Genomic DNA, 22,430 nt, shown 5'->3' on the forward strand with positions numbered 1-22,430 from the left:
AAGAGGGCAGCACTCAGACGTTTTTACACCATATATTGTAGTATTGAAACACTTTATATCCAAATGTCAAAAAACTTATTAAAATCAATGAACAGCTCTAATAAAGCATCATTCTTACAGATCATTAACTAAAAAAAGTTGGTTTAGGGTTTAGTTACTCTTTAAACTGCTGTAAAAATCATATATATATATATATATATATATATATATATATATATATATATATATATATATATATATATATATATATATATATCATAAATCTGTTAATCAACCTCATTCCTGATTAAAACTGCTAAATGTTTAATAAAAAAAATCCAGGATTTTTACTCTTTAATTGCAAATGATTTTTTCCAAAAACTTACTCAAAACTGATTTGGGTAAACACACATACAATTAGTTATTTTCAATATAAAAAGTGATTGTGGACTGGAATTTTTTAAACCTTTCATCACAGACTTGGCGTTGTGAAAGGTTAGTAACAACATTGGCTTTGATGCATTGGTAGTTTTTGTGCAGCATCAGATTTATTTTTTTTCTCCCTCATTTACTGTTCGTGGCTGTTTTCGCCCCATTGACTTATTCTATATTGGTTTGTGTTCTTTGCTTTCCATCTTTATTTTGGAGTAAAAAAAATTGTATAAAACTTTTCAAAAACTTTTACAGATCTGATGGGTTCCCATACCTTTGCCTTGGGCCCCCAATTTGCTATCCCCAACTGCACCTACGTATTGCCAAAAAAATAAAGTCACAGTATATTTGTGTATGGTAATTTGATTCACCTTCGAGGGAAATGAAGGTTGTTGAAATTATTAGATCCTCTCACCACCGCACAAACTATCTCTCTCCATCCTCATCCTCTCTGACAAGTAATATTAGCTTGCGTCAGAAAGCATGCCATGATGTGATGTGTGAGTAACTCTTCACCCTGCTGAAAAAAACAGCATACCAGCAAGACCAGCATATGTTGTGTTTTGGTGCTGGTTTGCTGGTGACCACCAGCTAAACCAGCATAGACAAGCATAATTCCCATGCTGGTTTGATGCTGTTTTTTTCAGCAGGGCATAGTTTAGAAATCACTTTATCATTCATAAGTCATTGATTTGTAACATTTAAGTAATTTTGCTTCTGTTTAATATTTTACTCCCAGATAGCAATGGGCGCAAACACATCCGACGGCGCACCGCTTTAATATGCGGCTGTTCCGCGGCACGCTGGAGGCAATTTTTTTTTTTTTGATCCATTTGCTGCTTATTGTGTGTATGTATGTATATATTTTATATTTAGAGCATGCGGTATCATGAATAATGATTGATAAAACTAGACAAATTCCCAATTGCCGTTTTTACTCCACATTTCAGAGCACTGTAACCGTCATTGAAACAAGATGTGTAAGAGCACTGAAATATAAATAAGTTAACTGAAAAAAGTACTGAAGAACATGCAGTTTTCCAAATAAATTTTGGTTAAAACAAAACATTACAAGCAAATTAGAACACTTCCAATATTTTTTATAATTTAAAGAGGTCAGCTCTGGGATGAAGAGAAATGGCTACCCGTAAACATTATATCAAGTAACAAGGATATTTTACAGCATACCAAATAAATTGAGGTATAACATCAAATTTACAAGTGATTTCTAACAATAGGATAAGTTGTAATAGTTTAGAGTAAAGCTCGAGATTAGAATAGACTATTATAATGGCATTGCTAACCTGGGACACAATATATATTCACTGTGCTGCAATGAGATTTGTCTCTTGTGAATGAAAAAAAAATCAACGAATACTTTATTGATCCCCAAGGGGAAATTCAAGATCCCACATCACGTCAACATAAAGATAAAAAAAATCCACATGACTAAAATGAACAGTAAAAGACACTAAAGATATTAAAAACAAGGATCCACATGAATGTAGTTTATAAGGCGCTTGCAGTGACAGACCCTGTGGTTCAATATGCAGTGGTAAGGTGCTCAGTCAGTAGGTACTTGTTTCACGGTGTGTCATTTCGTAATGGACAATATAAGAAAAAAATGTAAGCATAGTAATACAAGAATAATAGCTGCAGTGCAAGGATAGCTTTAGAGTATCAGCCATTGGTCAAATATGATGTTACACCACATCCAGACTGGGAGATGGAGGGAGGGGTTGCACATATGGGCTAGTATAGCCAGTAATCGCTGTAGAAGTTTTGTATCTGTGATAATCAAAACTTGATGTGTATTTAACAACAGAAAAACAGTTCAGTCTAGGTTTAAGGGGTCGGATTCTCAGCTGTGCGCCGCCTTTTTCCACCTTCACGGTCAGATGCTCCTTTCAGGTAACGCATAACAATAACCTGGACAGCCTCATCAGTGGCATCCTGGGTTGCCGGGTTCTTCCGGATGGCTCCTGTAGAAAACACAGATTTGTCGATCCATTTGAATAGCATAAGGCCATACACATCTACTTAAACATAAAAAAAAATCCAACTTACTTTGAACAACGGTCTTCAGGAACAGGTCTCTAAAACATGCTTTATTCCCTACACCAGTCCAGGTTGTATTAATGGAAAGGTGATTGGAGAAGATACTCTGAAGCATTCGCCACACGGTTGTTTTTAGGTCCCTCCCACATTTGATTGCCAAAAACCGAAGCTGAAAATTCAGAAAAGGTGTTAAATTACATTTCTCACACATAAATGTGACAGGCTTTGGATTCAGACTGTATATGCAGGGTACAATCTTAATTTTACTTTTTAGATTACCCTACGGTGAAATTAGCACACTTACAAATCGTTCCTGGAGCTCTTCATCCTGCCTCAAAGTGTTGTCAAGCAACGCCAAATCTTCCTGGGTGTCTATTGGGAGTAACAGATCCCCTGGCAGGGATAGCTCTCCAACAGACACATTGGCACTGAAATGTTGTAGCATAGTGTCCATTTTGTTGTCCATGCTACGCACAACATCATCAAGCTCTCCAAGACGTTGCAGCATAAGGGTTTGATCTGCACCTACAGGGGTTCCCAGAATAAAAGAAAGTAGTCAGCCCTGGTCCCTCAACTACTAAACTATGACATATATATATCTAGGTCTACTACATGTACAGGTGGCCCCAATGGGAATTAAACCAACAACCACAGGTGTTGTTTGCAAGTTGTACCTGATTCCCCAGTGCAAGCAAACATCTTCAAAGTTGCCCAAAGTTGCTTCACCTGCTCTTGAAGTGAGCCGCTGTCATCCGAAGCTACAAAATGAAAGGCATATGGTAATTTTGGACCAACATCACAGACGAATTTAAGAAAAAGTGCTTGTTCTCACCTGCTCGTGCATTACGTTTCCTCAGGGCTTGGTTCTCCTTCCTCAGGGCTTGGTTCTCCTTCCTCAGGGCTTGGTTATCCCCCCTCAGGGCTTGGTTATCCCCCCTCAGGGCTTGGTTCTCCTTCCTCAGGGCTTGGTTATCCCCCCTCAGGGCTTGGTTATCCCCCCTCAGGGCTTGGTTATCCCCCCTCAGGGCTTGGTTCTCATTCTGGAGTCTCTGAAAATCTACATAATTTTTTTTAAACAAAAACTAAAGGCACCATTTTCAATACTGTTAAAACACTGCACAATAAGACATAGGTCTAGAACATACCTTCAAAGCTGAAAACTTCATGCTGAACACGAGATGCCAGGGGAGTACAAGGGCCTATAACAGAGCGATGACTTTCTCCTACTGATAATCATTGACATGTAAAAATATGTTTGAAGTTATAGCATACATGAAATGAATTGGACTTCAGTGTAACACTTAGTTTAGCACAAGGTTTTACATACCTCCAACGTTTTCACCCATATACTGGTAGGGTAAGTTTGCTGCTGGGGGAGTAAAGCTTAGTACTTGACGAGCTGGGGGAGCAAACATAACAGCTTTAATTTCACTGCATATTCAGAAATAAAACAATAATCGAACTGTGAAAAACCATCACTTACTTGTACTCGAACTCTTGGCTCTGTGAAGTGGACTCTGGATTATTGGGGAGACACCTGGTTGCGAGAAAGTGGAAACAAAAAATTTTAAATCTAACAAATGGTATAGTTTAGTGATAGGATCACAAATGAAGCATCACAGCATTACATTTTCACATACCAGCTCTGAAACTCTCAGATGGCTCAACATTCTCCTGGTTTTCTTCAGGGGTAACAGTTTGTCCGTGACTTGTTGTAGCCACTGCATGTTGATTCTCATTAACAGGAGGATTTACTCGGTCAAAGGCGAGAATAACAGCAAGTAGAGCATCGTTTGCAGCTGCAATTTCCTGTTTGTCCCTCTCAACTCCTTTCAATATTCTTCTCCTTTTGGCCCAGTAACTAGACATTGTGACTAAAAATGCATTTAATTTAAAGCCAAAACGATTGTCCCAACAGTAGGTCTCTTGAGTGAAGATAACCGGTTATGCTCTGGTCAAGTTATCTGCAAGAAAGTGTGAACAAAACAACGTTGTTAATGCCACTTTAGCTAGTGGATTAGCAGCATACAGCAAATGTTGTCTTGTCATTTACAACTTAAACACAATGTTAATCAGAGAAATGGCTAACCATTATTTTGATAACTGGTAAATGGCCAACCATTATTTTGATAGGTGAGAAACAGCCAACCATTACTTTGATAGGTGAGAAACGGCCAACCATTATTTTGATAGGTGAGAAATTGCTAACCTTTATTTTGATAGGTGAGAAATTGCTAACCTTTATTTTGATAGGCAAGAAATTGATAAAAATTGACAACAATTATTAGCCATAAAGAACTGATCAAAAAGGCTACAACACAGTTATCATACAGACTTGTCCCCAATAACAGTACTAGTTTCTTTTATTATTTGCTACACTATGACTTACCATAAAAACATACACTAACAACATAAGTTATATTGTACACAGCTAACACTTGCTAGCCACTTTAGCTACTGGATTAACAACATACAGCAAACATAGTCTTACTAACATTGCTTAACCTCAGTGTGTACTGTAACAAATGCAAAATAGACTTTGTGACTAAAAATGCATTTACCTTTAAAGCCAAAACGATTGTCCCAACCGTAGGTCTCTTGGGTGAAGTAGATAACCGGTTATGCTCTGGTCAAGTTATTTGCAAGAAAGTCACAAAACAACATTGTTTGTTAACAACTTAAGCCAGTGGTTTAGCAGCATCCTTGTTCAGAAAAACAAAATAATTTAAACAACCTATATACATCGTCGTTACTTTTGTGTCTTTGTAGATGTAAAGCTCAAAAGCTAAAAAAAACTCAATTCCTGGAAGAAGCTAAGTAACTGTTTCAGAAAATTAATAGTAATAGCGGCAACTTTGTAAACAACGCCAATTTAGCTTGACTAACTTAGTTAGGCAAAAACAAAGATGACTCAAGATTTTAAAAAGATAAACTAAATCAATGTAAAAAATGAACATAATATTGCGTTACACAAAAACGAAACATGTACTTACAAAAACGATCGTAGAGGATGACTATTGTCCGAAATCTGTAATGTTACCTCGATCCACTCAGTCCAAACACTGAAAACATGTGACGAGTCTCTGCCAAGATCTGCTTCATATAGAGGGTATGCACGTGACGTCATATTCGGCGAAAGTGCCTGCGGCTACGCCCACTGAGTGGCAAAAGACAGAGCGGCAGAATTCGTGTACAGTGTAAAATCTGCAAAAACACCAGGGGAAACGCGTCGAAATGGGAAAAAGCTGTTGTGCGATAGACTGTACTACAGCTTAACAAGAATTCGGAGCTATCGTTTTACAGACTGCCAAAAAACACCGAAAGGAGAAGTAAATAGATCGTTTATGCCAACGTCCACAGACCACAGGTGGGTTGAAAAGTTGCTAGGGTTACTATCAAGCAGATGTTTACTTTCTTCTTAAAAGTATTTTTTCAAGTATTTGTATTTTATCTGCTATTGAACTTGGACATCTCCCTGCTTATTATTTGAAAAATCTGGTCACGTCCCATTACTGTGCAGTGCTTGAAAATCAGTGTAAACCTTTGTAATCCTGAAAGTATTCCCATAATTTTTTACAGAATCTGTAATCTAATTACTATGTTTTTTACGTAACTGTAACGGATTACAGTCACTAGTTTTTGTATACTGATTATGTAGTCCTGTTACATGTAATCCGTTACTGCCCAACAAGTATGTTCCATGTATTTTCTCGGTTTTGTTTTTCAAGACATGAACTTAATAATGTGTGATTGACCTGATAACAAGCTATATAATACGCCATAGTTCGTTATGTATTGTATAAGTATTGTTAGTGGGATATTTAGTTAGAGAAATTAATCCTGCTTCTATTGATTCCGGTCAATCTGATAAAAAAAACTTGCCAGAGAAAAGTTTTTAACAGATTAATGCCTTGCGTTTTTTTGTAATCTGTAAAAATGAGAGATATGTTCTTAGTCTTACTTATAAGACTATTGGCTAATAGTGTTTTAAAGGGGCCATGGCATGAAAATCTGACTTTTTCCATGTTTAAGTGCTATAATTGGGTCCCCAGTGCTTCTATACACTTAGAAAATGTGAAAAAGATCAACCCAGTAACTTAGTTTTGGTAAACCATTCTCTTCAAGCACATGAAAAAATAGGTAGTTGAAATTTGGCTCTACTTATGATGTCATAAGGAGTTCTTATTATACTAACACCACCCCTTAATCGGCACTATCCAACCACAGCAATGCCATTTAGTGCAGATAAAAAGAGAGAAAATAATTCACAGCACAATTGCGTTTCATTTGCAACAAACCCCCATCATTGTGATCACTGTTTGCACTCCATCCGCTCATTTTAAAGGACACACCCAAAACAGCACATTTTTGCACACACCTACATAGTGGCAATTTTAACACGCTCTGGAGGACACCAAAGATTTATTTGACATCTTAAAAAAGTCTTGAGCCATGGCCCTATAAAGATAAGTAAGTAAGCATGCTTACAACATTCGAAATTAGTGATTATGTAACAGGCTAATAACAAAACTTATTTACACTGTAAAAAAATCTGTAGAAATTACAGTAGTACTTGCAGCTGGTTGCATTAAATTTTTGCATTACAGCTTACATTTGTTATTTACTGGCAAAAGTTGATTCAAAGTTAAATGAACATCATTTGTCTTTATCTTCTACAGTAAGTTACTGGTAACCAGCTGCATAATTACAGCAATTTGTACATTGTACCCATTGCGCTGCTTTTATCTCAAATTTAGGTCATATGTCCCTTCTCAGTTTAAAGAGACACTTTTAAAGGACTTTTTTAAAAAAAAAAAAGCTCATTTTCCAGCTTTATTAGAGTTAAACATTTGATTCTTACCATTTTGGAATCCATTCAGCCAATCTCCGGTAAGAATCAAATGTTTAACTCTAGGGGAGCTGGAAAATGAGCATATTTTCAAAAAAGTGCAGTGTCCCTTAAACAATCAATGATTTCTATGGAAATTTGTAAAATGGTGTATTTTCTGGCTTAATGACCAGCTTCACAAGACAATAAGATTAAAGCGCACGCTCTGGACGTCCATCCTTCACAGGGGGACAACACTTTTTCACACCACTGTATATAGGAATGTAAATCACCATTTTTAAATGCCTTTATTTTTATACAAAACATCAACGTTCATGTTATAAAGTGTTAAATTCCAGAAGTTAAAATAAAGATAGTATATTAAAGCAAAAAAAATACACATTTGTTTTTTATTTACATAATATTTCTCCCATTCAGGTTTTCTAATAAAGACTCAACAAATATGCATCTTGAAACGTAAACTGCTACTTAAAATATGCAATACCATGTTGCCAATGTAACTATTTCTCACTACTTCTGACAGATAAAATTACTCCTAGCTATGAAAAACTGATGGCTTATGTATAAAAATATAGCAATACCAATCTACTGCATAGTACAAGTACAATGAATAAAATGCAAGTTTTGAAAATATATAAATCACTTCAAATCAGTGCAAGAAACGGATAAGCACAAAACAGACATCAGGCCAATATGATCATTACAAGATATTTGTTATCTGAAAACCATAATTTCATTCCTTTGTGCATTCTTATAACAGTCTATACTACATTCGATTTTTTCAATGTAATGTTGTAAGCAACAGGTCCTTTTAGAGTAAAGCCCACGTAAAAGGTGACGTTCTCATTGCTGTGGGGCACTGAGGATGGATTAAGAGCTGGGATCTGAAATGTCATTGCTTTGGGAATTTCTAAAAACACTTTCTCATCCTCTGTCCACCCTGTGACACGCTTCAGCAACTTGGAAATTTCTGCCATTTTCCACACTTCTCCGCTGAACCATTTCTGACGTTTTTCTGAAACAGAGAAAAAATTTTTTGTGATCTTTTCCACTTTGCTCTTGTGGACGAATTTTTCAAATCCATTCCCATTGCCCAGGAAGAAATGAGTGTAGATCCTCTTTTTCCTTGGAGGGATGTCTTTTAATTTCTGTTCATATTTTCTCTGGAGGTTTTCAACAGCAGAGAGAACAGTTTCATACTTGTGTTTTTTCTCCTCATCTGTGTCATGTTCTTCTGGCCAGAAAAGTAAGACAAGTAAGAAAAGGGCATTTGGGAAACATCTGTGCTTCTCTTGAGGAAACTGTTGACTTAACCTTTGTAGATCCTGAAATTCAGCCAACTTAGAAGACTGAGTTGGGAGGGAACTTAATGCAAAGTGTGATGCTATGTAATTGACAAGGTCCATTTGTGTCATTTTTGCATTTATGGGATTACTTGGGTAAAATGAAATAATGCGCTCCAGAACCCCGATAGGGTCATCATTTTTCTGGTTGGTTAGGATAGCAAATATTGTTGTGATGTTTCCCCCACCATTTTTAAAAATCATCATACGTTTCATGAGAGGTGTTAACTTTTGATCTGTAGCCAGAGAAAAATCGCTGAGATATTTGCCATAAGCAGATGACTTATTCACAAGCCAGTGAATGGGATGCTTTATGGTCTTCTCAGAAGTCTTTTCCTCATCTCTCTTCACGTCGGTTTGGAAGTAACTCAAGTTTTCAGAAATCCATTCCAATGCCTCCCACATGATTTTCTGAAGGTCTTTCAGCTTACTATGAAAACGTTCCCATGGCTTTTCTATCTCAACTGGAATATAATTTGTGAGAAGGTATCTTATGCACTGGCAATGGTTCTTTTTTGAGAACACATGGAGAGAGGAAATTAGCTTCAGCAACACGCATCCGACTTCTACTACTCCAACAAAGCCAGCTTCGTTTATGGTCTCATTATCTGCAACTGCTGCCTTCTCACATGCCTGAAAACATTCAATTGCTTTAAGTGCAGTTTCAACAGCATCTGCTGTGTTTTCAGGTGTTTTTTCAATTTGTTCAATGGCTTTAAATTTTGTTATAAACCACTGCCTATACACTTGCCCTTTGGTATCAAGAATGTAGGAATTGTTTGGTCGTTTGGCTACTGCAGTTTCTGCCCACTTTTCTGCTTCCTCAAATCTGTCATGTTTGTAATTGAGACGAGCCAAATGTTGAGCAAAAAGTGCATCTTCATTAAAACGCTTGTATGCGCTCTTGAGAAGCTCAATAGCTTTATCTGGACACTCTTTCTCTCTCACATGCTCAATAAGGGGGGCAAAAAAACTGTCATGTTCATCACCTTTGATAATTTTGTGGCGTGTCATGAACAAATCTCGCAAGAACTTCATGTACTGATCTTTACCAAACCTGTGCTCAAAAAGCACATTGTTGTTGAGAAGATCTAAAGCAAGATCACTTTGTTGTTGTGTGTCACCCAAAAGTTGGTGGAGGATTTCCTTTGCAACCAGTGGGTGAATGATTCTGATAGAGGTAATGTAGGTGTTTTCATCCCTCAAGTGTATTAAGACCAACTTAGCCTGCTCACTTAAAGACGTCTCAAATGAATGTTGTCGAAATCTGTCCACATAGATAGACAGAGCAAGGAGTGCTTCACAATGTGATAGAGACAGAAAAGAATTCTGCAGGTAAGTGTTGAGCAATGCTACATACTGAACAAGCTTAGTAACAACAGATGTGCGGTCAATGCCTTGCAGTAAATGCTTGACAAATTGCTTAACATAATCAGTGATTTTGTGGCTCTCAAATTCTTCACTCATCAGAACAAATGTTAAAATGAATTCTGGCTTGAATTGTTCTTCAAGCCTTTGTCGTTTTTTCGAGAAATGATTTTTTTCTGTATCTGAAAGTTTATGAGTAACAGAAACATTCTGTTGTGGGGATTCCTTACACATTTTCTCTGGATTGTGGGATCGTCTGCAATTTAGCATGATGAAGCATAGAGTTCCACGTGCTATCTTCTTAGTATTGACAGCCACTTCCAATTCATACTTTACATCATCTAAATACTCTTGCTCACAATCTTCAAAAAGCAGGAGCACAGGGAGGCATTTTTGGGGATCTTTTTCTTCGTACTCCCGAAGCCAAACGGCATCTTCCGAAACAACAGATGCAGAGTAAGAATGTTTCACAACAGCACACCTTAGAGCCCTTCTATTATTCCACAGTACCTGCCTTGCAACTGTACTACCACCACTCCCAGGATGATGGTAGATGTTGATACAACTGATAGATGCTCGATCCAAACTCCAAGAAAGACAGTCTTTAAGAAGACTGTTAACCTCACTGTAAGCATCTCTTTGAATAACTTCCCCAACAAACTTTTTCTCTGCAAGCCAAAGATTCATCCAAGTTACTTTTCCTCCCTGGTAAAACTGCTGCTCAATTGTCGTCTTTTCAGACTCAGTGATATCAGAACTAGTTTCTTCACAGTGGTTCAAACTCAGAATCTCCAAAGAACTCCTCATTTCCTCCTCTCGGGTATCAAGTAAGCACTCCCCTCTGACGTAAATTGGCAATCGCTTTGAGGCTCGTGTTGTGGTAGGTTGAACCTGCTGGAGGGTTGCATTCACCTGACTTACTGTCATACCGACAACACTTGACTTGTTAACAGTTTCCATTTCACAAGATCCTAAAGCAAAGGTCTGCCATTCTTTAAAGTTGTCTTCTGATTCTGCAAGGCAGATAATGTCTTCATGTCCCTCCATATCAGTAATGAATTCATAGAATGTGTTTAGGAAAGGTGTGTCAACAGGAGAAGTAAGAAGAAAGATTACTTTAAAGGTTCCTTTGGGCAAGATATCTTTGCAGATCAATGACACACAATCTTTTAAGAGGGTCCTTTTTGTTTTAACCCAGGTCTTCTCGTCACAGGGAGGCTCGTTGCCTTTGTAATCACTTCGACCATTGCAAAATATCCAGCTGATTTGGTCAAACAAATGAAGGTGACTCTCAAATTCTCTGATGCTCATGCCACTGGGAATTTTGTAGTTGTGCATGAAATGGCGGTTTACTGCATGGTGCTTATTGTATTCATGGCATAATCCAGACACATTGGAATCTGGATCAAAGTCAAACACACAAAACATGTTCATGTTGAGAAAAAAATCAATGCTTTGTAGATCCTTCGCCTGAACCTGGTTGGTAACAAGAATATACCATTTGTCCTTGTCCATTATTTTCTTTCCATCTGTCATGAGCATAGTGAGCTTTTTCCCTAGGTTCTGGCACAGTTCCGGTGCTATGAAATTATACCTTGTCTCTGCCTCTTCTCTCTGAGCATCTCTGGAAGTGATAAATCGGTAGAACTCATTCAGCTCATCCACTGGTTCGGTTTTTGAACCCACTCTACGATAAGCAGTTTTCTTTTCCAAGTGAACTTTGTTTGCTTTCTCGTTAAAATTAGGAAGGGAAACAGAGAACACTTTATTTTTTACTTTGCTAAGTGAGGGCTCAATATCAACCTCCACTACATAGTGTTCCTTGCTGCTGTTTGGACAAACTACTTGAATAAACTGAGGTACATCAATACACAGTCTTACAAGTTCATGATCAAAGCTAGAGAAACTCTTTTCAATGTAATCCAATGCATCATAGTACATGTCTTTCTCTTTAACCGTAATACCAATGATTTCACCATGTACATAACTAGGGTCTTCTTTACTGTCCATGACACCAAAATGTATCGTGCCATTTGTACGCATATTCATACACCCTGTAGCAAACTTAAGCAGTTCCTTGGCAAACTTGGCCTGAAGTCTTTGGCGGTCCAGTGTTGCAGCAATGGCAAAAGACTTATACTCATGACATGGACTAATGAGATCAATTACACCCGATTCTGGCATGATGAGTACATTGTTTTGAACATATGTAAAATCATCACCTTTTGTACCAAAAGGCCGTAGTTTGGAGTCACCCTTTGTTTTTACCACAGGTACAGAATCTTCTTTAATCTCTTCAGTTCTTGCATCATCCTTTTCAATTGTACTTGCTCCATTGTTATTTCTTTTAGCAACTTGTTTGTTTACGTTATCCTGTTGGTTCTGGGCTTTTTGTGATCTACTAACTAACTCGTCTCTTTTTTTGATTATCAACAGTGCAGGTCCTGATTTCATTCCAGTCTCTTTTTTCAGAAAATCTTCTGAAAGTTCAAGAAGGATCCGACCATCCACTTCCTCATCGTAAAGTTTTTTAATGTATGTTTCTTTAATTCCTATTGACTTTAACCAATCGCTCACCATCGACTCAGTCCATGTTTCAATTATAGGATCCTCTGGCTTTTCTGTAAGCAAGAAAATAGGTGAGAAATATTTATTACCAATTAGATCATTATTGTAAAATATTGTTAAGTACTTAAAAGAAACATTATACTTGCCCATTTTTTAATGGCTTCTAACAATCATAGATGTTAATATTCTCCACCTGAAAAACAGAAATTACATTGTTAAAGTAAACGTCTTGCTTACGTCTGTGACCTTTGTTCCCTGATGAGACTTGTCGATGACGTGACACTAGGGGTTTGACCTTGGGAGACTAATCTCTCTTTTACTTTCTGAAAAGGGCCAATGAGAATTGGCAAATTAAATTTGCATACCTTAACCCAGGTGTAAGAGCCATATTCAAAGTTTATTGTTAATTCATGTAAAGTGTGTTTAAATCTGTTTAATGAGCAAAAATATTAGGTGTAATTTGCAATTTTGGAAAACTTTTATTTTGAAGCTCCATTAAGATAATTGGTCGAGTTGACCTAGTTTTGAGAGAAAGAAAGATGGGAGCATCACAGTTTTATGTCCTGTAACATTAGTTCTTTTTTCAGTAATTTTGATAATAAATACATTTAAGGAAGGATACTGTAAGAGGCTGATTGTTGTCCGAGTCAAATACGCTCTAATTCATGGAAAGAAAGGGTTTGAAGAAATTCTAGATGGATTGCCCTAACACCAGGCATAGTAAGTGCTAGCCAGGCACTGGAAAAGTCTCAGAACAGACATGTGGAGACCACAACCTCTAAGGGAGGTATAAAGTAGAAAATCTGAACAATCAGAGAGAGAGAAAGCCTAAGAGGAGGAAGCTGCAAAGGGAGCCAAACCCAACACAGGGGCAAGAGTATATAAACCAGCCCAGGGGAAGACCCAAGGTTTGCAAAAAGGAAACCAGAGGGGTACACGAGGTAGCCAGGTGATGGGACCTAGAAAAGTACAAAAAGAACAAGTTTTGCCAAAGTGGGAACTCAGCAGGGGAAAATGTGCCCTGAAAGATAAAAGGAGCACAGTCCAGGCCTGCAGACGTCAACCGAGTTAGGTGACTGGAGCCAAAACCACCTTGGGCAAACTACATGAACCTTCAGGTTTTAAAACCTGGCAAATGTGTTGGGTGTAGCCCAGCCAGCAGCTCTACAGATGTCTGATAAGGAGGCACCATTGGCCAGCTCCCAGGAAGAGGTAACGCCCCTGGTAGAATAAGCCTGAATCCTCAGAGGACAGGGCAATTCCTGGGACCTTTATGCCAAAGAAATGGCATCCATGATCCAATGTGCAAACCTCTGTTTGGAGACAGCCTTTCCCCTCTCTTGACCTCCAAAACAGACAACAAGCTCATCAGAGGATCTAAAACTCTGTTTTCGGTGCAATTTCGCATTAAATATCGAGGACGTATCGCCTGCAATAATTAATGCGATATGGCCCAGCTTGTCAGTGAACTACGGCTCTGTGTAGTAAATGCCGCTCCATCTGAAAGCAGCTGATGGCGATTTACTTCTAATTAAGGAACCGGCTTTATTGATGAAACACGCATGAGAATCCTTCAATATATATCACCCAGCCCTAACATTATCCCTTACTTATCAGGCCTGTTTTATTTGAGTGCTTTTTGGTGGGGCCAGTGGTCATTTCAGCAGGACAAGTAAATATCTGAACCACCCCGACTGGGTTCTAGGTGAAGATGCCGTTTACTACACTAACAAGGACCTTGTGTTGTGTATAGAGTGTGTACATTGTTCACAAGACTGTACATACAATATATACATAATTCTTCTTTATGTATGTACATGAATTAACCTCCCAGTATTGTGTACAGGCAGTATTGCCGTTCCCTATATGTAGAGTATGCACTTTGCATAGGGCACCAACTCACAGACGGACACCATCTCTGTTGTTCAAAAAAAGAAAAACTTTTATTATGTATGCATATTAACAACACAACATAAATATATAAAAAATAGTGTTACACAACATTTTGAAAATGTAAATGCAGTAAGCACATGCAACCCCCCATCCCCACATCTGTCGCACTCCCACCTCATGTTTGCATTTGACTGTAGATTATCATAGTTGTGTTCGACTTAAAGGTATAGCGGAAGATTTTCCAGAATTATTTAAAAGAACCGCCCCTCGATATTTTTTAAAAAATGCACACGCAACACTCCCGAGAGGGAACGCCTGTTAAACGCGTGCACGAGACAGAGAGAGAGCATGCAGGAGCTCAGTGCTTCTCTTCGCTCTGTTTACAAGTTGCTGTCGGCATGTTTACCGTGTATGTGCGGTTCGTGACTTGTGCCAGGGCTAGCATCGCTAATCATAGCTTACATCAACTTTTACTAGCAGTGATTTTAAATGGATTCTCCAAATAGCATGACAACCTGTCCTTTTAGCTCACGCCAGCATGTGAAATAGTCTCCCATAAACACTCTGGTCTTGTTTCTTTCTTTATAGTCCTTTCTCTTCTTGTCATACAATTCGTAGACACTTTTTCTCTTGCGACCCTCAGACATTTTGAAAAAAAACACAGCGAGAATGCGAGCTTCAATGAATGGTTGAAACCGTAGCACAACACACATACACGTGAAAGTGCGCATGTGCAGCAAGCGAACCTAGAGGCGAGCACGTACGACGGTTATACGTCAACATATAATCAGAATGATTGACATCTGGGATGACCAATAGTCTTGATGATCCACCCGGAAAACGGAAATCTTCCGCTATACCTTTAAAGCAGCGCTGCGCAGATTGAACCGTGTACCACAAGAGCGTTTTGATGTTTACAGTTTTGCAATCCATTCAGCCGATCTCCAGGTCTGGCGGTACCACTTTTAGCATAGCTTAGCATAATCCATTGAATCTGATTAGACCAGTGGTTCTCAACGTTATTCCTGGAGGCCCACTGCTCTGCAGATTTTGTATGTCTCCCTTATTTAACACACCTAATTAAAATAATGAGCTCATTAGCAGCGATCTCCATGAACTGAACTGAGGCCAGCAAATAAGAGAGACATCCAAACTGTGCAGAGCAGTGGGCCTCCAGGAACGGAGCCGAGAAACACTGGATTAGACCATTAGCATCCCACTCAAAAATAACCAAAGAGATTCACAATTTTTCCTATTTAAAACTTGACTCTTCTGTATTTACATTATGTACTAAGACAGACTTAAAATTAAAAGTCACAATTTAGGCTGATATGGCTAGAAACTATACTCTCATTCCGGCATAATAATCAAAAGATATTGCTGCCGTACCATGGTTGCAGCAGGCACAATGATATTACGCTGTGCCCGAAAATAGTCCCCTGCTATTGAAAGATACCAAGGGGACCATTTTGGGCACAGCGGATTTATGCTAAGCCAGAGTCCTGCACGGGTCCATTTTTGGAGACCCGTTTCCAACCGTACCCGCAAAGTTCAGCACCAGATCCGACCCGTCACCCGTGATAATATCAAAATTAAATCCGCACCCGCCCGGACCCGTTAATATTTGGCCCGTTACCCGACCCGTACCCGCATAAATCACACACGCTAAAATCATTCCAATTAAAGTGCTTTATTTTTTTATCTCGTACTTCTATAAACATCACAACAGCGTCATGAATAGGCTAATGAAACAGGCTAAAGTGCGCTCTGTTTTGTGCCATTTAAGTAGCCTATCGGCACAAATGGAACCTGATAACTATACACAAATAGACATATAAATAAAAAAAAACAGAAAAAGAACAACCTACCAACACAACCCCTGCTGTGCTCCTAAGTCTCGTCTCGAAAAGCTTTCTAAGAGAAGACGTTCAGCTTCCGGCTATCAACAGCAAAACTTTATGCCAGAGTCCTGCAACGCTCGCTCCAACTAGGCTACGAGAAGAATCAACAAAGGACGCACACTGTTGTAGTGGTGGTGACGTGATGGGTCAAATGTCATATGTTGCGCGTGTAATGGTAATTATGGCGTGCACACCAAAGCTTTTACTCCCGCGGCCGTTTTTTAAATAAGCCGGCGGTCAGCATTTTTTCCGCACTCGGCGCTGAGCGTCTAGAGTTGAAAGATATTTGAGTATCATAACAACCAACCGGCTCACAGCTTAACTATCACAGCTAAAAAGCGCTTGGCTGAAAAAACAGCCGTGTTTAAAAGTTTGGTGTGCACATACAAATTTTGCACATATTTTCATTTGCACTACTACCCGCCCGCACGGAGTTAATTATCCCCCCGCGGGTGAATGTCACAATTCACCCGTTTTTAGACACTTTATGCGGGTACCCGCGGGTATTGCCAGACCTGAGATCGCCTGAATGGATTCCAAAACGGTACAAATCAAGTGTTTCACTGTAGGACAGCTGGAAAATTAGCCTATTTTCAAAAAAATGGAGTGTCCCTTTAAGTAGAATATGTATAAATTTATATTTATATATAAATTATTTAGTCATATAATTGAAATTATTTAAATGACAATGTGCTCTGTTACGTTTTGAAGCACAATAGCGATCTTTGTGCTCGAGACATTTATTTACATCTGCTATGTGGTGTATGTTAAGGTCTTTGCCGTTCTATGTAAATTATTAATTGGAGTAACATTGAAGTTTACATCGAAATTGAAGTAAATAAACAGTAAGGCCAATTTCAATTTGCGGCAGTGGCAGCTAGTGGTGGCACTTCCGGCAGCTGCCTCATTTTGCAGACACACATCCAGCACTGAGGCTGAGGTCTACCAGCTTATAGACCTTTTGCGAGTTGACGTCACACGCGGAATGTGGTGGCAGAAAAACTAGAACAGGAAATGAATGAGACACAAGTGAAACGAACAATATAACTCACTAGAAAATGTCTTGTTGTGCTGTTGAGTGTCAGAATAGGAATGCCAAAATAGATGACCTTCATTTTTATAGTATACCGTCGTCCAAGACACCATTTGAAGATAAACGTAATTGTTTATGGTTGCAATAAGCCCTCAACCGGACAAACTGGTGTGATGAAATCATCTGAAAATCTTTTCATAATTTGAATAGAAAATAATTAGAGAAGATATCCGGTGTTCTGACGAAGTCTGTTCCCTCTGTGTGTCTCTTATAGCGTTTTCATCATGTTACATTTATAATTTATCTAGAAAGATTAAAGACTTGAATGAGTTTATAATATCAATAATATTACCATTTATTAAAGTTTTCATATTTTTTTTGTTTTCTATTACTTCTTTTTACCTTCTATCTTAGCCTATGTCTTCTTCCTGTTTGTTCTAAATTATGATGTTTACTAATAAATATATAAACATAGCACACACACACGCACGCACACGCACGCACGCACGCACGCACGCACACACACACACACACACGATGTAAAGTGTTAATAATATATAAACATAGCACACACACACACGATGTAATAAACAGGCCTATACAAATTAATTTGTATGTAAACATAATAGTTTTAGATCAAACACATAGGCTAAAAATATAAGGTAGAAATTGAAAACAGGAAATGATGAAATATTTAATAAATTATATTATACAGAATACATGATAGTGTTGCTCTTATAAGTACTTCAGCGATTCATACTGTAAAAATTATTGATTTACCAATAAAGAACAATACATATACATTACATAAGCCCTTTTCACACAGACATTACGTAAAATACACGGGAGAGGCATCCGGGATTTTTCCGGGATCCTTAGATTTTTTGTTCATTCAACTGCCATGATTACTCGGCATCTGATGGTCCCGGAAAGACACGTGACCTTTTGAAAGTCCCGCCCTCTCTTCTACGCAGCGTCTGAAGTTTGCATATTATATATTATTTCTCTCTCCAAGAACCACTCGTGTGCATTTTTGTTTATGATAAGATTATAAAGGAGCGCGTGACGCGCCATTCTAATGCTGGTGAATGATCTCAGCTTCAGAGTGGATATTTGACAAGCTCCCTGATCTCTGCTTTAATACAGTTTTCAGACATTTCTCATCGTGATTGTTTATATGCATTTAAAACCTGCATTTTGAGGAGCTGAACGACATATCTTGTTGGGATGACGCACGGGTATTTTCTTTTATTATAGCTCAAATGAGCATGTGACGCGATATTCTTTTATGCTGTTGAATGATCTCCGTTTCAATGCAGTAAGTGACGAGCTAACTTACCTGATATCTACGTCAGTCCAGTTTGCTGACATTTCTCGTCATGAATGTTGTAAATCCCTCATTTTAAAGAGTTGAACCAACTTCATGTTGCCATGACACGCGCGTCCTCACCACGGCACGTGCGTCATTGTTTATGCTTCTCATTTATCATTTCCTGATAACTGCGTCAATATAGTTTGCAACATTTCTCATGGTGAATGTTTATATGTATGTTATCTCTCGTTTTAAGGAGCTGAACCATAACTTTTGTTGTGATGATGCGTGCGTTTAAACTTTTAATTTATTTAAAAAATAAACGTAACTTGGTGAAAACGTTATAAGAAACATTACACTTAAGAGGGGAAACAGACTTCTACAGAACACCGTCCGGATCCATAAAAATCACAGTTTAAAGCTAAAACACTTCACACCGCTATTGCAGATCTGTCACTTTCTGCCACCAGTTGGGCTCCGCCCACAAAAAACGTCATCTCTGTTTGCAAACACGCAAAGGGTCTATACAGGTAGCCTACATGGAAGCAGACTTCATGCTGCACTTTATCTTGTTTTTTGCTGCAATACGTCTCTAAGGCTTTGTCCACACGAAGCCGGTGCATTCCCTATCCGATCATTTTTTTCCCTTGTTCTAAAAAAATAATCCGTAAACACGAAACCACTGAAACCGACTGAAAGCAGTGTAGTATATATGCCGGACCAGTATGTGGCGCTGTAATTCTGCCACAGATATACACTATACACGAAGAAGACGACTTTGAGCATGCGCATAACCAACGTATGATGTTGTCCATTATCGCTTGTTGCTCACCACAATTGCATAGAAGCAATAGATTTTGCGGTAATAAAGCTAGTAGGCTTTAGTAGCTTCTGTAGTACGAACACAATCACGTAGTCCGCTGTTATTGTTGTTGCTGTTACGCGTGACGCTTCCGACACGTGATGTGATGACGTTTTCGCTTCACAAAATATACGGATTGGCTGTACACACGAAACCTGCAAGGGTGTCGATTTCAGATTTATCCACTTTAGGGCCCGGTTTCAAAAAATAGCGGTTTCGGATCCGCTCTGAAGCCGGCAGCTCCGGTCTGGATCCGTTGCTGATCCACCTCGGAGCTTATTGCTATCCCCCGCCCCTCTCTGTGATGCATGTTGCAGCAGCCAGACCAGACTTTCTTTACGGTGAACAGAAGTGATGATTAATAATTTTTTTCACGGGGGCGTAAAAGATTAAGCCCGAGGTCCGACCCGACTCAGTTGCTTATATTTTTGACCTGAGAACTCTAGTTTCACTCTCTGAAAACGCCGGATCCGTGTGGACGAAACGGCAATACGATATCAAATTTATACGTATACAGTGATATGCGTCTCCGTGTGGACAGCCCCTAAAGTATTGCCCACCCTGTCAGATCCATGAAAAGGACATATTATCTTTAATAATATTTTTTTACTTTTTATAATTCTTCAATAATTTAGTTTAAAGTAACGTTACCCCTGATAAAACCACAGTTTCCCTCCAAGTCATCGCCTACATGCTAGTTAGGCATTTGAATATTTTAAATTACTAGCATGGTAATATCTTGAAGGAAAACAATGTCCAAGAACTTACCAATTTTATATCGAACACAAATCATTTACTGATCTGAAGTTAATGTAAACATACAGGATAAAGTTTATCTTCAATAAACAATTTTCAAACAAATAAGACATAAAATATAGGATGCTTATTTCGACCTGCTGCGACAATTGTCAGCTGTGGAAAAAGTTACCAAAAACTACTTTGCATGCAGGATCTCTTTAGAATGGGCGTGATCGGTCTAAAAGCAATAAGATGCTTTTAGATGAAATATCCTCCTATTCTGCAGTGACATATTTTTTAACACCAAATTCATACCACATTCCCCATTTTATTTCGAAATAAAAATACTCACTATTTGACTGTCTCCTCTTCTGATTTGTTTTCAATCACCGCCATGCTAAAAGACAAAACATGTTCTGAAAAAAGGGGGAAAGTAAACACACATCAGAGCTAGTCACATATTAGATTTACTAACACCCCAATTACAAAATAAATGAAGATATTTTAGTCACGCGCTATTGTGCTGCTACGCATTCTTCTGAATGAAGACTTAACTTTCGTTTTCACGAAGATAAAGTTTCTTCAGGGCGTGACGCCTGGGGCGGTTCTAGGCCCTCTTCAAAAGCCCAAAGTAAACGATTGTGGCTAGAAGGGATACAGATATTGAAATCTCGCCAGATGACCTAATCCTACCCAGAGACCTATGGACCTAAGCCTAAACCAAAAACATCTCGCGAGATTTGGCCGTAGATGTATTCCCTCTAGCCAGAACAAGCCAACAGCGCATGCGCGAGGAAATGTTGAGACGAGAACACTCTACTGAACAACATCGTTTTTCTTCTTCTTTATGTATCCATTAAAAGAAAGCTAAGGAGCACACTGTGTTTGATTCCTGTTCTTTGCTTTCTTGTTGTTTGTTCTAAACTTTGCAATTTATTAATTTATAATTATTATTAGTAATTTACCTTATATATTTATTTAAATAATATATCTGATAAAAAATTGTAACTGATTAAAGCAACATAATTTCACTTTGGTAAATATCCGTTTTCATCATGACTATTCAACAGTTCATTCATCTATAACATTACAAAACATGAAAGAGGTGCAATTTGAATTAAATAAAAAAAACTGCAGGTTCAGTATATCAAACTATTTTATTGTCAACCTGTACACTTTGAACACTAAAATAATCAACATTTTAAACTCTTAAAATACTTGGGACTCAAAAAATAACACAAAAACAACACAAACATTGCTCACTGTTCTGCAGATGGTCTTAATTCTGATCATCATTTAATCTTTGCTCAACACTTTTATGAAGAACTGCCAAAGCACCCACAGCCAAACTCATTATATGTCCTTGCACGTTTGCTTTGATACATGGCTGAGCTGTACGTGAACTTGCACCTCCTGTGTATAATCTTTATAGTTATAATTTTAAAAGTCTGCCTATTTTCAGTAAAGATTATATATAAAATATGAATTATGAAATATGATATTATATTATTTGAAGAAATTCGTGATTAAGAAACATTTAAAAAAGGACTACTCAAGCATAGTCAAGCGTAATGTGTAGTTGTGAGTAGGTCATAATGAGGTCTCCTTAAATGAAATACTCATCAGGCTGATTCCAGAATGTTTAAAACATTTACTTGATTAACACAACAAGCTGATGTACTTTCTGAAATTTCTTATTTTCCCTCACTCCCAGCTGTTGCAAAATAAAATAAAAACTTGATAAATTCATAAGCAGGTGAATAAAGGAACAGTATGTTAAAGACAAGGGGAGATGGCGATGGATCACCACCACTATGTGAAGGGAGGTTTGGCAGCCAGTTTGTAGTTAACATTGTATACATCATAGTACACATTATACACATTAACGTTAGCTAAGTGTAGTTTTTTTATACGCTTTAGCTAGGATTTAAACTAATGTTATCTGCTTTTTGTTTATTTTGCTTGTTATCAGAAATAAACTACTTCAAAACGACTTTATTGTTATTGATTCTTTGCAGAGTTTATTTGCCTTCAGTGAATTATTACAGCACCTTTTGTGCAAACAGCAGATTTCACTCAGCTAATGTGCAAGGC

General features: G+C 38.1%; 2 protein-coding genes across 8 annotated transcripts; both read right to left on the minus strand.

Annotated features, from left to right (window-relative positions):
- Nucleotides 1-1,550: 1,550 nt before the first annotated feature.
- Nucleotides 1,551-5,347, minus strand: LOC129430527 (uncharacterized). 3 transcript variants are annotated; one of them, XM_073856949.1, is made up of 9 exons: nucleotides 5,031-5,347; nucleotides 4,110-4,433; nucleotides 3,953-4,006; nucleotides 3,797-3,868; nucleotides 3,615-3,668; nucleotides 3,302-3,526; nucleotides 2,774-3,227; nucleotides 2,479-2,638; nucleotides 1,551-2,393 (listed from the first exon to the last, which is right to left on the minus strand). In XM_073856949.1, exons 2-7 carry the CDS (start codon nucleotides 4,336-4,338, stop codon nucleotides 3,106-3,108), a joined length of 756 nt encoding a protein of 251 aa, XP_073713050.1. In that variant the 5' UTR covers nucleotides 4,339-4,433; nucleotides 5,031-5,347; the 3' UTR covers nucleotides 1,551-2,393; nucleotides 2,479-2,638; nucleotides 2,774-3,105. The 3 variants fall into 3 exon arrangements, with proteins under 3 accessions (XP_073713050.1, XP_073713048.1, XP_073713049.1); XM_073856947.1 differs by having other exon boundaries at nucleotides 3,615-3,695; XM_073856948.1 differs by having other exon boundaries at nucleotides 1,553-2,393; nucleotides 3,615-3,692; nucleotides 5,031-5,339.
- A 2,087-nt stretch (nucleotides 5,348-7,434) lies between these two features.
- Nucleotides 7,435-20,966, minus strand: samd9l (sterile alpha motif domain containing 9 like). Of its 5 annotated transcripts, none has more exons than XM_073856950.1 (4): nucleotides 20,814-20,866; nucleotides 20,689-20,752; nucleotides 14,425-14,515; nucleotides 7,435-12,650 (listed from the first exon to the last, which is right to left on the minus strand). In XM_073856950.1, exons 3-4 carry the CDS (start codon nucleotides 14,483-14,485, stop codon nucleotides 8,080-8,082), a joined length of 4,632 nt encoding a protein of 1,543 aa, XP_073713051.1. In that variant the 5' UTR covers nucleotides 14,486-14,515; nucleotides 20,689-20,752; nucleotides 20,814-20,866; the 3' UTR covers nucleotides 7,435-8,079. The 5 variants fall into 5 exon arrangements, with proteins under 5 accessions (XP_073713051.1, XP_073713052.1, XP_073713053.1 ...); XM_073856951.1 differs by having other exon boundaries at nucleotides 20,689-20,733; nucleotides 20,814-20,865; XM_073856952.1 differs by adding an exon at nucleotides 12,744-12,790 and having other exon boundaries at nucleotides 7,436-12,650; nucleotides 20,689-20,966.
- Between the last annotated feature and the right edge of the window lie 1,464 nt (nucleotides 20,967-22,430).

Source organism: Misgurnus anguillicaudatus, chromosome 19 (assembly GCF_027580225.2).
Source record: "Misgurnus anguillicaudatus chromosome 19, ASM2758022v2, whole genome shotgun sequence".
NCBI lineage: Eukaryota > Metazoa > Chordata > Actinopteri > Cypriniformes > Cobitidae > Misgurnus > Misgurnus anguillicaudatus.

Coding starts and splice junctions, on each gene's coding strand:
- LOC129430527 (XM_073856947.1), bottom strand. CDS start 4,338: ATGTCTAGTTACTGGGCCAAAAGGAGAAGAATATTGAAAGGAGTTGAG. Junction 3,696..3,796: donor TATGGGTGAAAACGTTGGAG/GTATGTAAAACC, acceptor AATGATTATCAG/TAGGAGAAAGTCATCGCTCT. Junction 3,228..3,301: donor GAAACGTAATGCACGAGCAG/GTGAGAACAAGC, acceptor TTCATTTTGTAG/CTTCGGATGACAGCGGCTCA.
- samd9l (XM_073856950.1), bottom strand. CDS start 14,485: ATGCAAAGTGCATACTCTACATATAGGGAACGGCAATACTGCCTGTAC. Junction 12,651..14,424: donor CCTGTACACAATACTGGGAG/GTTAATTCATGT, acceptor TCTTGCTTACAG/AAAAGCCAGAGGATCCTATA.